Below are 14,784 nucleotides of genomic sequence, written 5' to 3'. Positions count from 1 at the left end.
GGAAAAGAACATACGGGAAAAGGGCAACTTTGCAGTGCAGGGAGGATGCTGAGCCCAGGAGGCTGAACACCAAACCTGTCCCCCTGGATGCACAGCAGGACCCCTGCACCTACACAGCCTCTGGGCAGCACCTCCCAACCCTTCTGGATGCTGAGAAGGTGACACCATAGCTGGCCAGGTCTCTTCCTCTGCTGCCAGGATGGTTTGTACAGGGAGCATCCCTCTTCAGCCACCCCATCTGCCAGCATCAACTCCCTTCCCTCTGGGAATGAGGGAACTGAGCCCATCAGCTCTATCAGAAGGATCTGCACCTCCAGGAGCACCAAGTTTTTCTGGTGCACTCTTCTCCCAGCCCTGTTTCCCTGTTCTGCTTTCACACAGCTCAATGCTGCAGTAACCATCACCACTGGGAGATTTTCTTTTTTTTTGTCACCTTCTAAGGCTGCAGGATTTCCCCACTCAGAGATGAAATTAAATAAAACAAATTCTAATTTTTATTAAATGTTTTTCAGTCTGATGAAACTAAGTCCAGCTTTCTGGAGGGAGCTGAAATTCAGGACACTGCCTCAGTTGGACAGCACAACTGCAAAGCAGAGTTTATTCATTATCAGTGACTATTATAACACAGTGCAGGTCTCCTTTCAGGATGGGCAGGGATTACATTAAAATTTGCCCTAACCTCAGGTGTTCTGTGCCTTCTAACATACTGTTTCTGTTTAAGCCCTGTCATGAGACAGACAGCATGGCAAGATTAAAGAGGAGGAGAGAATGGAGAAATAGCAGGACTTGCCAGGAAAGTATTATTGTTAAAAAAAGGATAATGATGGAGCCAAATTCAAACAACAGATGAAACTGGCAAGAACTGAAAGAGAAAACTGCAGTGACACAGGTGAGGTTGCAGACCTTTAATCAAAAGCTGAGTAATAGCAAAAAGCACACAACAGTGGTTAAAGCCAGTGTGATATTTCTCCAGAAAGGTTTATTCGAGATGGCCAGAATTAATTTCAAACTAATTATGTGTTTGGTGTATCAAAGAAAGGAAACAGGAAAAAAATAAAGCCCAAATTTAGGGCATATTATGGTTCCAAATTTAGATTACATTATTAGTATGAACTTGCAGATTATTAACAGCTTCAAGCACAAGGAAAGCAAATCCACTCCCTTGGGGTTTTTGTTATATAACTTCAAGCCTCTGCATGCTCCAAAATTTATTAACTACTTGTATGCTGAAGACTGGAAGGACAATGTTTACCTCTTTTTGTTACAGGCTGTCAGGAACAACAGCCCACTATGAGAAGGAAACATCTCCTGGCAGCCAGCATCACCAGTATCTGATCTACAAGGAGAATAAACTGCTCTGATTTTCCTTTTGCCCATGACTTGCTTGGGCTCAAGCTCAAGCAAAATATCAAAAGTAATAATCAATAAAGTGCCTGCCCAGGATTTATATCTCAGTTCTGAGTGATGTCTTATTTAATCCTCCCACATATTTCCTACCCAAAAAACCACCACATTTTAAAATTTTATTTTTAGAAAGGTAACAGATGTTCATCCTGCATCTACTTCCTCACACCTAGGACAGCATCACTGTCAAATTTTGGTTTCTGAAAATGGAGTCAGGCCCAGCTCTCACCACAGAAGAAAGCAGCACCTCCAACAGCAGCTCCCCACAGGCATCCTAATGACTGATCTGCTCCACAGCTCTAAGGAAAATCACTGACCATTTCCACTAGAGTCAAAGAAAAACACTGGGATCTAGTTAGAATGTAATTAATTGTTTGTTTTCAAACAAAACTTCAAATGGCAGATGTTAAGAGAAAACCTCTCTCCATAATGAAATGGACCATATTTTGGGTTAAATAAATGATGTAATTTGGTGAATGCTGTAGGATTGACCCCTTTCTAGCAGCACCTTATTCCCTGTCTCTCAACACAGACAACAGGATAAGAGGAAAGAGACAATGACACCTTCAGAGCCTTGGAGGGAAGTGGCCCATTCAGCTGCTGGCCAACCCTTCTGAGGTCCTAGATGTGCCCAGAGCACCCAGAGACGTTCCCTAAGGCAAAGCATTTCATGTTTGGCAGTGCTCAGATGCCTGACCAAGTCTCCTACACATCAGAGTCAATGCCCTCACCTTTGCCCACAGAGGTGCTGCTCACGTTGAGCCACCCTGACTGCAGGAGCTGGTTCAATTTTCCCATATGGAAATGGGACCCACAGATTTGGGGTAAGAATTCTCTTGCTGGAGCAAAGACAGCACATGAATCCTTCTGTCACCTACAGGTTGATGCACAGGATTTGCCAGAGGTCTTGTGAACAAAATAAATGGGATTATGCAGACAATAAAAACTCTGTTAGCATAAACCTTCTTTTACAAAGGTGCCATTTTAGGAAGAACTGGATTTTTAATTTAGTCCCCTCAGATTACATGCAGATTTAAGACTGAGGTTTTCTGGACCTTCTAAATCCTTCAGGATTTTGCTTCACCTCCACAAACACAAACAAATCACCCAGCCTTCTCCTGGCTTGATTGCCAAGACAACTTAATCTCATTTACATACATCTAGGGAGGCAGAAACAGGGCTTTTCCTCATACACAGCTTCATGCACAGTGCCAGTGATTACTACACTTTAACTCCTTGTCAGGACCCCCGTGTGACATTGCTGAAGGCTGGTTAGTGGAACTTTTTTTCTCTGATTTTACTCATATTTTCATTTCTTTATTGATTTCAGGTTGCTGGTAAAAGAGACATGCTCTTCACTCACTCCATATCCCAATGATTCCCTCATGGGGATTCTTTTTTTACCATAATGAAGAGCTACGTGACTGCATTACTGAACATTTCTGTGTCTGTGAAAAATGAAATTATTCCTACAATGAGTAGGTAACATCTAGCTGAACTACTTCAAAGAAAATTCAAGTAAGGAAAGGGCTCAAATGGTGCCTCAACATCTGGGAGGATGGCCCACACTTTCCTCTTGAAACATGGAGTTAACTATAGAAGATTTGAGTCCAGTGTCAGTACAGACAACTCTAACTATAACAAAACCTACCACCCAAATTAGGGAAAAATAATAAATCAAAGAATCTGTAGCAGACAGAAAAAGCAAGCTCATAATTCCTTGAGAATAAATATTTCAGAATGGTTTGAAATAAAGGTGGAATCAGCCTGCCCTTTGGCTTTCAGAGTGCAGTGGACCGTAGCAAAAGGCATGGCTGCCCAACTGGCAAAGCTTTGTGGACATACACTCGTATTATTTTGTCTGCAAATTGCATTAGCACTAGAGGAATGCATTGAAAATTGTCAGTAAATACAAGACAGTAACTACTACAGAAACAGCCTTTTGTGTGAAAGAAAATCCCTGCAGTGAATCATGCCCACAAGAGAAGCATTCCAGTACTTTCATCATTTACAATCTGTTGCTGAGGTTGGCACCACTCTGCTGTTCTGTCACAGTTTTTAAATGACAAAAATTCAGCTTAAGAACACAAAAAAGCTGACTCAGCACTGAGGAAAAGATGTGCCTAGCAACATCACAGCTCCTGTTATGGATAACAGTAACATCACAGCACCAAATGACTTGTGAAAAATCATCAGAAATGGCAAAGTTTGGTAGTCTATAATTACTTTAACCTATTGCTACTGTGAAAACACAACATCCTCCTGAAGGCTGTTGCAAAGCAGGTTCATGCTTTCTGTTTCACAGTCCAGTTCACAGTGTTTTGATGTCTCATGACCACTGTTAGAGGGAACACAGAAATGTGCTCCTTCAGTAGTTTATGGCAGCAAGCAGACTTAACTAGCATGTCCTCACACTTAGTTGTGCTCTATCAGAAAAGCAAACTGACAGCCATGATGTAAGCACATCCTTCTGAACTCTGGTTCTTGAACAGTTTGTAAAGTATGTATGTATGTATACACCAAGTACTACAGGTGTATTGACAGAGCTTTTCTGAACTCCTTGCTGTAATTATTTACCTTTGAAAGGCCCATGGACACCTCAGCACCATCCCCAGCAGGAATGGCAACAGTCTCACTTTTAAAGTTTAATATATTGTTCAGTAAGAGAAAGGTTAAATACTGAAATGAAGTAAACACACAAAGAGTTTATAACAACACAAAGAAAAGCTTGAGAGCATATTTGAAAAAAAAAAAACAGTAGAAAAAAATCCACATAATTCAGTGGACTTTAGGAGGAGATTTTTTGGAAAAGGAACTTGGCTTTAAGTGCTCAGGTCAGGAAGAGGGCAAGCATGTGTTAGCTACATGACAAACTCAATCTTTTTAGCTGTTATATCACAAACACTCCCACTAATCAGTCCTGTGTTGGACACTGTGCTTCACTCCAAAACCTCCCTCTTCAGTGTTCTTTGAGGCTTCTCGCCCAAGTCTGTCAGTAACTACTTCTGCTCCTGACTTCTTTAGGACAGTATCTAGCCCAAATCCTGCTTCCACATCCTTGTTTCCTGATCACCACCTGATTAACCTCAGCATGATGGCTTTGGGTGGCTTTTTGGTACACCACAGTTTACTTCCATTCTTCAGACATCTCCTGTCTTTCATTATGATATTGCAGTGTGCTTAAATTTTCTGTCCTCCTTCAACACTGAAGTTTTGTGGTGTGCACTGCCTTGGGTATGCTCAGTTTTGTTTCCAGAAAGAGGTCAGACATGCTGCTGAATTTCAGGGGATTCTTTACTTTGGTAAATTTGGTAGCTCCTTCACAGGACCTTTCTTCATTACTTTCTCATTCCACATTAGTCCTCAGTTTTCAAAATTCACAATCAAATTTTCTCCTTCTTCTGTTACTTCAGACCTCTCTGCATTGATCTTCATTCTATAAGATTGTCACCTCTTCTACCTGTCCTATTTCTAACCACAAAATTTTCTAAATTTGTGTTAAATCCCCAGTATTATAGCAGACTGAGGATTTCTGCTACAGTCCTATTTCTCACTATAACTTAGACAGACACAAATTGCTAAACTATTTTCTAGGTACATCACCTTTATGATAACTACTCCCCTTACTGATTTTTGTTTCCATTACAAAAAGATGAACTGAAAGTCACTGTCAAATCCTAGAAAACAGGAGAGTTTTTTGTGCTTGAGTAAATTTTAACTTTACTTAATCATCTAATCTTCAAGAAAAAGTATTACCCATAATGGTAATACAACTGCAAGTTACACAACATCTGTTTTTTCTTTTAAATCAAGGATTTAAGTGAGAATTTGAAAATTTCATGGTAGCCATGAAAGCCAGAGAAATCAAAGCTAAAGGCAAACCAGACTTGCTTGTCAGGCCAATGTGACCACCTTCTGGAGTCTGGGTTCCCATACACACACTTTTCAAGCTGAGCTCTCACATGCATCCTCCATATTGCACAGAAGACCATTTTTCAGTCAAAATGATTACACAGATGATCTTTTTCCAACTGCAATCATTGACTGGGCCCAGTTTTGCTTTCCCAGCCCTTTGCACGTTTTCCCAGGTAGGCTGCACCTTGTTCCTTCAGCTTTCTGAGCAGTAGCAGGTATTTTTCAAGGAAAGGTGTTGTCTATTCACAGAGTAAAGGCAGCCTGGAAGGAGATAAACAGTGATAGCTCCTCACCAAAAAAGTATCTGACATCAGTGAAATCAGCACCAAGTGGCATCAAAGTATCTCCAGAGAAAGCACAGCCAAGCTGTGGTAGTTGCTGTCACAGGATGCCAAGGGTTTACATGAGGTCAAAATACATTTAGATACTGATGAAAAAGCAAAAATTCTACAAAATTCTGTCTGCTAGCAAAGTGTAAATTGAGATCTTCCAGAATAACTTCTGAACTATGTGTATTAAGTAATACACATATAATGTGCTGCCAGTAGGCATCCAGGGGACAGGATAGAGGTACCTGCCTTACACAAAATCCAGCCCAGTCTGGGTAGGCCAAAGACATAAAAGAGAGAGTTCTAAAGCAAAACTGAGCTGAAAATGCCAATGGGTTAAGTGTTACCACAAACAAAAGTAAAAAGCTTACAATACTCAGGAATTTTCTTGTTGCTTTCATAAGCAGAAGCTGCTAATTATCATCTCTCTCTACACTGTTCTCATGTATCTACAGCAAAATTGTTCAAGAGGATATAAAAGAAAGCTGGCTGAATGCACTCCTGGGATTTATTAGAACAAAATAAGTCTAATGGCAGAAAACCACAGTATTGGTTAACATACTTGGTTGGAGAACAAAATCACTGTAAAAGAAGATAGCACAGCCAGTTTTTTTCTGACAAGTAATTACTTAAGTTTCCACTAGTAAACTAGATTCATGAAAAAGGAAGCCAAAGATCAATGATCTGACCATTAACTTGTCTTTCTCAACAGCAAAAAAACTGAGTTTCTCTCTCCAGAAAAAGAAAAAGACAAAACCAGAAAAAAAGCTTTGATAAGTAAAAACAAGACTTCTTCCTCTAGCCATGTCACAGTTCACTCTTAGAAATACTGCAGAATGGAGAAAGGAAACAGTAACTGTGAGGACACATCTGTTCTTACTATGGACATCATCCACTGGAAGCCACTGCTGCTTTCCCACTCACAGAACAAAAGGGCTCAGGAAGCAGTGCAACACCTCTAGTACTGAAAATGTACTCACTGGTGCCAATCAGCTACTATTACATTTACACAAGCATTACAACTTCCTGACTTTCCTGTAGAAAATAGCAGTGTGCCCATGGCATCCTGGCCTGTATCAGGAACAGCGTGGCCAACAGGTCCAAGGAAGTGATCCTGCCCCTGTACTCAGCACAGGTGAGGCCACACCTCGAGTACTGTGTCCAGTTCTGGGCCCCTCAGTTCAGGAAGGAGATTGAGGTCCTGGAGCAGGTCCAAAGGAGGGCAACCAGGCTGGTGAAGGGACTCGAGCACAGACCCTATGAGAGGCTGAGGGAGCTGGGGCTGTTCAGCCTGGAGAAGAGGAGGCTCAGGGGAGACCTCATCACTCTCTACAACTCCCTGAAAGGAGGTTGGAGCCAGGGGGGGGTTGGTCTCTTTTGCCAGACGACTTTCAACAAGACAAGAGGGCAGGGTCTTAAGTTGTGCCAGGGGAAGTTTAGGTTGGATATTAGAAAGAATTTCTTTACGGAGAGGGTGATCAGGCATTGGAATGGACTGCCCAGGGAAGTAGTGGATTCTCCGTCCCTGGAGATATTTAAAAAGAGACTGGATGTGGCACTCAGTGCCATGGTCTAGCAACCGCAACGGTGGTTCAAGGGTTGGACTTGATGATCTCTGAGGTCCCTTCCAACCCAGCCAATTCTATGATTCTATGAAAGAAAACCCTGAAACACATTCCAGGTTAAGAGACCTACAATTTGGTAAGGCTGGGATGTATTTTGTGCTTTTAAGTGGCAACTGGAGACCACATCTCTACAGTCAGCCATAGTCATACAGACACTGGACAACACCCATCACACTGTCTCCCCCTGACACATTCAACCTGTGGTGAGGCCACAGGTAGGAGGCAAAAAGTCCCATAAGCTGACAAAGCTTACAACTTTTGGGCTTGGACTCTTATTTGTAAATCATCATCCTCATACTGCTGCAGTTTCCATGCTCTGCACACTACTGCCCATTTCATAAAGCATCACGTCAGCCCTGCACAACCCACCTCTGGCAAACCAACACTGCACTACATCCTATGCTCCATTTATTTTGTGTCTTTGGTTACTTTTCTCTTTAGATGTCACCTAGTTTCTAGACTTGGGTCCTATAGGCTCCCAAATCAATGTTCTCAATGTAGTTCTTAGCTAGGTAAAACTCTTTATGGCATTAGGTGAAGATCCCTCTATCCCAGAGATTGCTTATCCAGGTCCTAAATTTCTGTTTCCTGAAAGAATTGAAACAGTGAAAGCTTCATATAGTAATATAAAAACTCTCATTAGATATTCATACCTATTGCTTATTGATATTCACTTAAAGCTAAAGAATTTTCTATTTTGTTACAATTCCTTCTATCCAAAGTTAACAAGAAATCATTCATTCACCCCAAACCAGCAGCAGAGTACCAGCTGAAGAGTACACAAAGAACAGCAGGCCAGGAAAAGTATGAGGAACTGGCTGAAGGAGCTTCTACAAATTCTCAAGTGTCTATCAGTGGTTTATCAATCTGCCAGGAGTCACTTAAGGATTGTCTTCAGCCACATATCAAGATTGATGTCATAAAGATAGCAGATTAAAATATACAACACTTAGCATCAGTAAGTACAAAGCAGTAAGCTCCACGGTTTCCTTGTCAAGACTTGCTATTTCAACACTCTGAAATCAGCCTACTCATTGATGTTATATTAGTGTCCTGGTTTGGGCCAGGATATAGGTGATTTCCTGTTTTGTACTTTTACTTTTAGCTAAGTCTCTTGTAAGTAGTTGCATTTGCTGAAATTAACAGCAAGTTTCTCAGACAGTGTGTGCTTCTAGGATTGATAACACTTGATGTTTATAGTTACTGCTAGAGACTGGTATGCAGAGCCAAGGACACTGCTCAGCTCTGAGGAAAACATTTTACTCTCCAGAAGGAGTAAAGAGGCCCCACCTGAGCCCTCCTTTAGGGAGGAACGGACAAGATAGATGCCAGAATTGACCAAACAGAGTATTCCATCCCATATACGTCACACTCAGTATAAATTTGAGGCATCACGAGGGCCGAGCCAGATCTTTTCCGGATTTCCAGATTTCCAGACTTCTGGATTTCCGGATTTCCTGATTTCCTGCTTCCCTTCCTTCTCGGCATCCTGGAAGGATCCCGTCCGTTCGTTTGCCTGTGGTCCTGATCCGTGCCAGCCCATATCTGTGTGTTCCTGCCTCCAGTTCCCGACTGCTGCTGACTCCAGGAGTCCAGCCTGGACTTTCCCAGGGCTGCCCTGCAGCCTCGGTGGTGACATGAGAGTTATTGGGGGAGAGGGGGGAGGAATGTGGTATCCATTTTCCTGTATATTTGTATATATTTAGTAATTTTTCCTATTTATCATTACTGTTTCATTAAAGTTGTGTAGTTTAGTTTCCAACCCATAAGTCTCTCTCCCTTATTCTCTCTCCTTTCTCTATCAAGGAGAGAGAGATTAATAGAGAGCGTCTGTTATTCGGTTTAATTGCCGGGCCAGTGTTAAACCGTGACAATTAGGACATTTTTCACCAGGAAAATGTAATAGTAATTTGTAAGATGTGATTAATTATTCAATAGAATTAGAAATATCATACCTGGTTTTGATCATTGTAGTCACATTCCCGAACCACTACCAGGCCTCCTTTCTGACTTGGGTGGCCCTGGGCAACCAGACATTTGTTGGTTTGAAGGTGATACAACTGTGAAAGGAAAACAGTTTGATGGACAGAGTGAACAAGCATCACATACTAAAGGAACAGACAGCAATGCTCTGGAACCCCTAGGATTTAGGGTGCTCACAAAAAAAACCCGAAACCCCAAACAAAAAACAACCAACATGCAATAAAAAAAACCAAACTCCCCCTCTTTTAAAATACCATCTTGTTGTTCATTTAAATTTGGAGAAAAAACCACTATTAAATAGATCCATTTTGCTTTCTAACTACATCAAGTTTCTCTCTTTATGGTACACACAACATGGCTTAGCATATGCTGGCCATACTCAGGCTTCTTTCCCCTCTTCTCTCTCCAAAGTTTCGGGTCCTGGGTAGTTACTGCCTCCGGAATATCAGCTGTACTCTCAACTACATTTTAATACAGTTTAGATTAAATATTAAGTCTCATCCCACAGCCTTTCTTCATGAAGCAAGAGAGCCTCCTTGAAAAAGGAGAAGGAATTACATAAATACAAGCAATTTCAGAGACCTAGTTTCAGAGAACAATAATTTTGTTCACAGAGTTATTTTCCAGAGTGTTAATGTAACTGAAAAGCCATAATCACCAGCTGGGTTATTTTAATGACAGGGAAAAAGGGAGAATTTTACAGACACCCAAATGCTCATTTCAGTTCAAATGCACTGCCTGGAGTCATGTTGTATGAGGGGACCAGGTTCAGGTCAGGAACCAGTCTGAGGATGCAGAACTGGAACCATATCCCGTATCAAAGCAAACAAGGTTCTCAACAAGCTAGTGATCTCTCCTGATGTGGACAGTGATGCCCACCCTGAAAGTCACCCAAGAGATTTTCTGCAGAACTTGAGGATTAGGTTGCCCTATTCTAAGAATCATTAAGATGTTGATGTATGTAACCCCACAGTTCCTCAGCAAGGCAAAACACCTCCGTTCTGGCTTTAAATTATCACAGAATCACAGAATCATAGAATCCTAGGGGTTGGAAGGGACCTCGAAAGATCATCTAGTCCAACCCCCCCTGCCAGAGCAGGGCCACCTAGAGTACATCACATAGGAACGTGTCCAGACGGGTTTTGAATGTCTCCAGTGAAGGAGACTCCACGACCCCCCTGGGCAGCCTGTTCCAGGGCTCTGTAACCCTTACAGTAAAAAAAAATTTTTCGAATATTCAACTTGAACCTCCTATGCTCCAATTTACACCCATTACCCCTTGTTCTATCACTACTGAGAAGAGCCTAACTCCATCTCCCTGACACTCACCCCTTACATATTTGAAAACATTGATGAGCTCACCCCTCAGTCTCCTTTTCTCCAAACTAAAGAGACCCAGCTCCCTCAGCCTTTCCTCATAAGGGAGATGTTCCACTCCCTTAATCATCTTAGTAGCTCTGCGCTGGACTCTTTCAAGCACTTCCCTGTCCTTCTTGAACTGAGGGGCCCAGAACTGGACACAATACTCCAGGTGCGGCCTCACCAATGCAGAATAGAGGGGGAGGAGAACCTCTCCTGACCTACTAACCACACCCTTTCTAATGCACCCCAGGATGCCATTGGCCTTCTTGGCCACAAGGGCACATTGCTGGCCCATGGCCATCTTCTTGTCAACCAGGACCCCCAGGTCTCTTTCACCTACACTGCTCCCCAGCAGGTCAGCCCCCAACCTATACTGGGACATCGGGTTGTTCTTCCCCAAATGCAAGACTCTACACTTCCCCTTGTTGAATTTCATCATGTTTCTCCCTGCCCAACTCTCCAGCCTGCCCTACACTCAGTGGTGTCCAGCAGAAGACTTCATCCTGATTTTCTTCCCCCATTGTGGTAGGGATCAGGCTACTCAGAAGAAAAAGATAAAAAAAATCACTGCCTGCACATCAAGAACTGCACCACAGGCAGCCAAGGGTACAAAGGAGAATGGAAATTATTCTATCAATGGCCACAACTCTGCTATTCCCTTCCTCACAAAGAGCTCTCCACCAAGTGCATGGGAATGCAACTGACAATCACTGGGTGTGTGTGGGAGAGAGCAGGGCTCCAGATCTGGCATCAACACTAAAAATAATGATTTCCAACCTGGAGCTGAATGTAGAGGAAAAAACAATTTGCTGTTCTGAACTCAAGGCTAGGCTGAATAATTAGCTAGCTGCATTATCATGAAGATATGCACAGCTGTCCCAGCATTTTTATCAATTCCACAACTTTTAGCAACCAAAGGACACTTCCAGTAATAAAAAGAACTGCTCCACCACATGATAGCAAAAATTAGAGAGCACAACTATCAAATCATATTCCTCACTAAACACCAATTCTGGAAATAGTTGTCCTGAGGCACATCAACAGCCCCTCAAGTGCACCACGTTTCTGCTGTTCCCTACACACATCTGAAACAAATTAAAGAAAATCTTCTAAGTAACATTTTCTCACACCCCAGAGACTTCTAGGAGATCTCATTTTCATCATTCTTCACTCATCAGAAGGCTTTCAAACCTACAGCTACATGAGTTTTATATGATTTCTGTCCTTGTTTTTATTGGCCATGATGATCAGCATTTGATAACACTGTTAAGAACTGTCACTATTTGTGATCATTACAATTCTCCCCCAGCTGTCAAACCAGCACTTATCTCTGGACCAATTAGTTTCTTGAGAATAAGCTGGGATTTGGAGTGATTCATCCCAAATCCTAAAGAGTCTGGCACACAGTGGTGACATTGGCTGATCATTCTGTTCCTTGTAGGCATCTGGAAATAGTTTATAAAATCATCACAGCCAAAGCTAACTCTCATACAATTCTGGGTATAATTCTTGAACCCCAGAGAACCAAGTCTAGGACACATTTTTCTGTGTCTTGTCACCTTTCATAAAGGGTAAGCAAGGTTTTTCTCCAGATTAAGCCATGGGAAATTACTTCTAGGAAGATTTCCCTTTAAGAATTGTTAAGGGTTTTGGATCTGTCAGTACCCTTTACACATCAGGAATTCCTTAGTTAAATTTCTGTCTGAATGAAAGCAAAGCTACTAAATTTAATGAAGGAAAAAAAAAAAAAGTCTGACTGGGGGAATAACAGCATTTAGCAGCTAGGGGAATCAAGCCCATTGTATACATTTTATTCAGGGAAATTACAAGCCTGCCCTAATATCTAACTTTACAACTTGGCTGGGATACAGTCAAAAATATTGCACAAGTTGTGGATTCCCAGATAGCTGTTTCCAAGAAAAAAAAAACAACAAACTAATGAAGTCAATAAGTTCTGCAGGAAATTGGGTCCTCCAGCCTGAATCTTACTTGCAGGAACAAGTGCCAACAGCTACTGCAGAGTGGTCTACCTTGCAGGAAGGGCTACATCCCTATTTAATGCTTCTAATTATTGAGCCAGAACAGCCTCTGCTAACCATAACCCATCTGCACATGAAATAGTTTATAAGTCTTCTCTCTCACAGAAAACACCTTGAGAAACTTGTCCAAGCTTTGAAGTTTTTCATTATTTTGGGGAAGCATTAGAAACCCATGTCAGACAAATCTGGCACTGGAGATAACAGATGCAACTGTATGTTGGCTTTACTTGCACACAAACCCATACAGGTGTCAGAGCTAAGGTATGAATTTAATCATTATTTCCTTCATGAATACACATAAAAATATAACTCTTCGCTTTTACTTTGAAGAAAGAAAAGAGCAAAACTTTTTTTCATTATCTAACAGTCAAGACTAGAAATGCCAGTCTCAGATGCAAATGTTCCTCTTTGCAGAAAATTACTTAGTAAAAACACTAAGTTTGGAAAGCAATTACATTGTATTTTTATCATAAAACAAAACAGCATGAGTATTTTAGGCCAAATTTCTCTCTATACAAAACCATTTTCAGAGCCAACAGTGATGAAAGTTCATTCTAAAGATAAAGCTTTGAAACTCAGAGCATTGAGCTAAGAAACCTCATGCAATAGCATCCAATCTTGAGGTGATCTGAAATACAGATCAGAATGAAACTCCTTTGCCTCTGTGTAAAGGTACAAATTCTTACTTTCAATACAGCTCTTGTGGAGAAACTAAAACTCTGAGCTTCAAGGAAATAGATTATTGTTCTGTAATTAAGCAAATCTTTCAGAAAAACAAAATTCAAGTTAATAAAACAAACCCCAAACAAACAAAAAGCAAACCACAGCAAAAAACCAACAGAATTCTGTATTTTTAAGAGTTTCTTACCCTTCCACGCTGGATTATTTTCGGTCGTTTCTGTGCTCTGTTAATAAAAACTGGCTGTGGAGCTTTGGCATTGGGCCCAGATATTTGCATCTCAGGATAGATATTATCTAAATACCACTTAAAAGACTTGCAGTTCAATCTTTTTCTCAGTTCTACACGGTCAGTAATATTTCCATAGTTCCTCATCCTTAACTCAGGTCTCAAAGCAAAATACTGCTCCTGTATTTAAAAGAAAAAGGTTGGGATCAAGGAGGGAAGAATTTTAGATTACTGATTTTCAACTTTTTCCTTTTCATAGAACCCCCAAAGTTTCATTTCATTTTGCTATTGCTTTCAACCATTAAGTTTGAAACTGGCATTCCAGTATTTAGATCTTATGTGCTGTTCAACTCTAATGCAGAGATAAGAGGGACAAACAGAATTCATGAATGTACAATATGACCCAAATACTACTGCCAAAACCAGAAGAAAATCCCACCGTATAGTCTTTAATTCCAGCTAGATTCACTGACCTCACAGAAAAAGCATTGTATTTGCACATTAACTAGTTAATTAGATATTATTTAGGAATCAATTTTCTAGGCACCAAGCTGTGGTATTTTGTTGGATTAATCTCTAGTAGACACCTGGAATTTATTTACCATAATGTGGTTCTGTCAGTTTTCAGTTGCTTACTGATGTTTTTGATATTCAGACAGACAGCATCATCTCAAATCAAATTACACATCTGTCCTTCTTAAGATCTTTGAGCATTTCAATGCACTTGATGAATCACTGCTGTTTTAATGGCAGAGAAAGGGGAAGCATTAAGTACATTGGACAACCTTGAAGAAGTCTGGAGATAGACTGGACATCACCATCAGAAACCAGTCTGCTTCAAAAAAGAAGTTCTGCTATTTCAATTGCATCTTTCCTGGTGAAGTTCAAATTTTAGTGCCCTACCTTTTCTGTATTATTTATTTCCATTGTATACATGAACTCACTTCTACATTTTGCTTTTGACAGTTATGAAAATTTTGCTCATTTCCCTTCCACTGTGCAATGCTGTTCATTAAATATTAAAACTTGCTTTTTTCCATAAAACAGGTCCTGTAAGTCTCTCTTTGTACTATTAATCATATCCCTTCAGTAAATTACACTGGCCCTGAAATATCTGCATTACATTTATAAAAGCAAAAATATTTCTAAGCTTGCCTTCCACACATAAATCTGTCATACTGACAGCCTCTGGCAACTGTCAGAAAATCAGATTAGAAACA

General features: G+C 40.9%; 1 protein-coding gene across 4 annotated transcripts in view; it reads right to left on the bottom strand.

The window, feature by feature from the left end:
* The window catches only part of GALNT11 (polypeptide N-acetylgalactosaminyltransferase 11), a 54,532-nt gene that overhangs the window by 4,820 nt on the left and 34,928 nt on the right, over positions 1-14,784 (bottom strand). For all 4 annotated transcript variants that reach the window (XM_030445879.1, XM_030445880.1, XM_030445882.1 and 1 more), the window contains exons 9-10: positions 13,526-13,744; positions 9,229-9,333 (exon numbers count right to left, since the gene is read on the bottom strand). In XM_030445879.1, coding sequence (XP_030301739.1) covers positions 9,229-9,333; positions 13,526-13,744 — 324 coding nt within the window. The remainder of the gene's footprint in view (positions 1-9,228; positions 9,334-13,525; positions 13,745-14,784) is intronic.

This window comes from Calypte anna, chromosome 2, assembly GCF_003957555.1.
Source record: "Calypte anna isolate BGI_N300 chromosome 2, bCalAnn1_v1.p, whole genome shotgun sequence".
Lineage (NCBI taxonomy): Eukaryota > Metazoa > Chordata > Aves > Apodiformes > Trochilidae > Calypte > Calypte anna.
The sequence above is the reverse complement of the archived record's forward strand: the minus strand, read 5'-3'. Positions and strand labels throughout refer to the sequence as shown.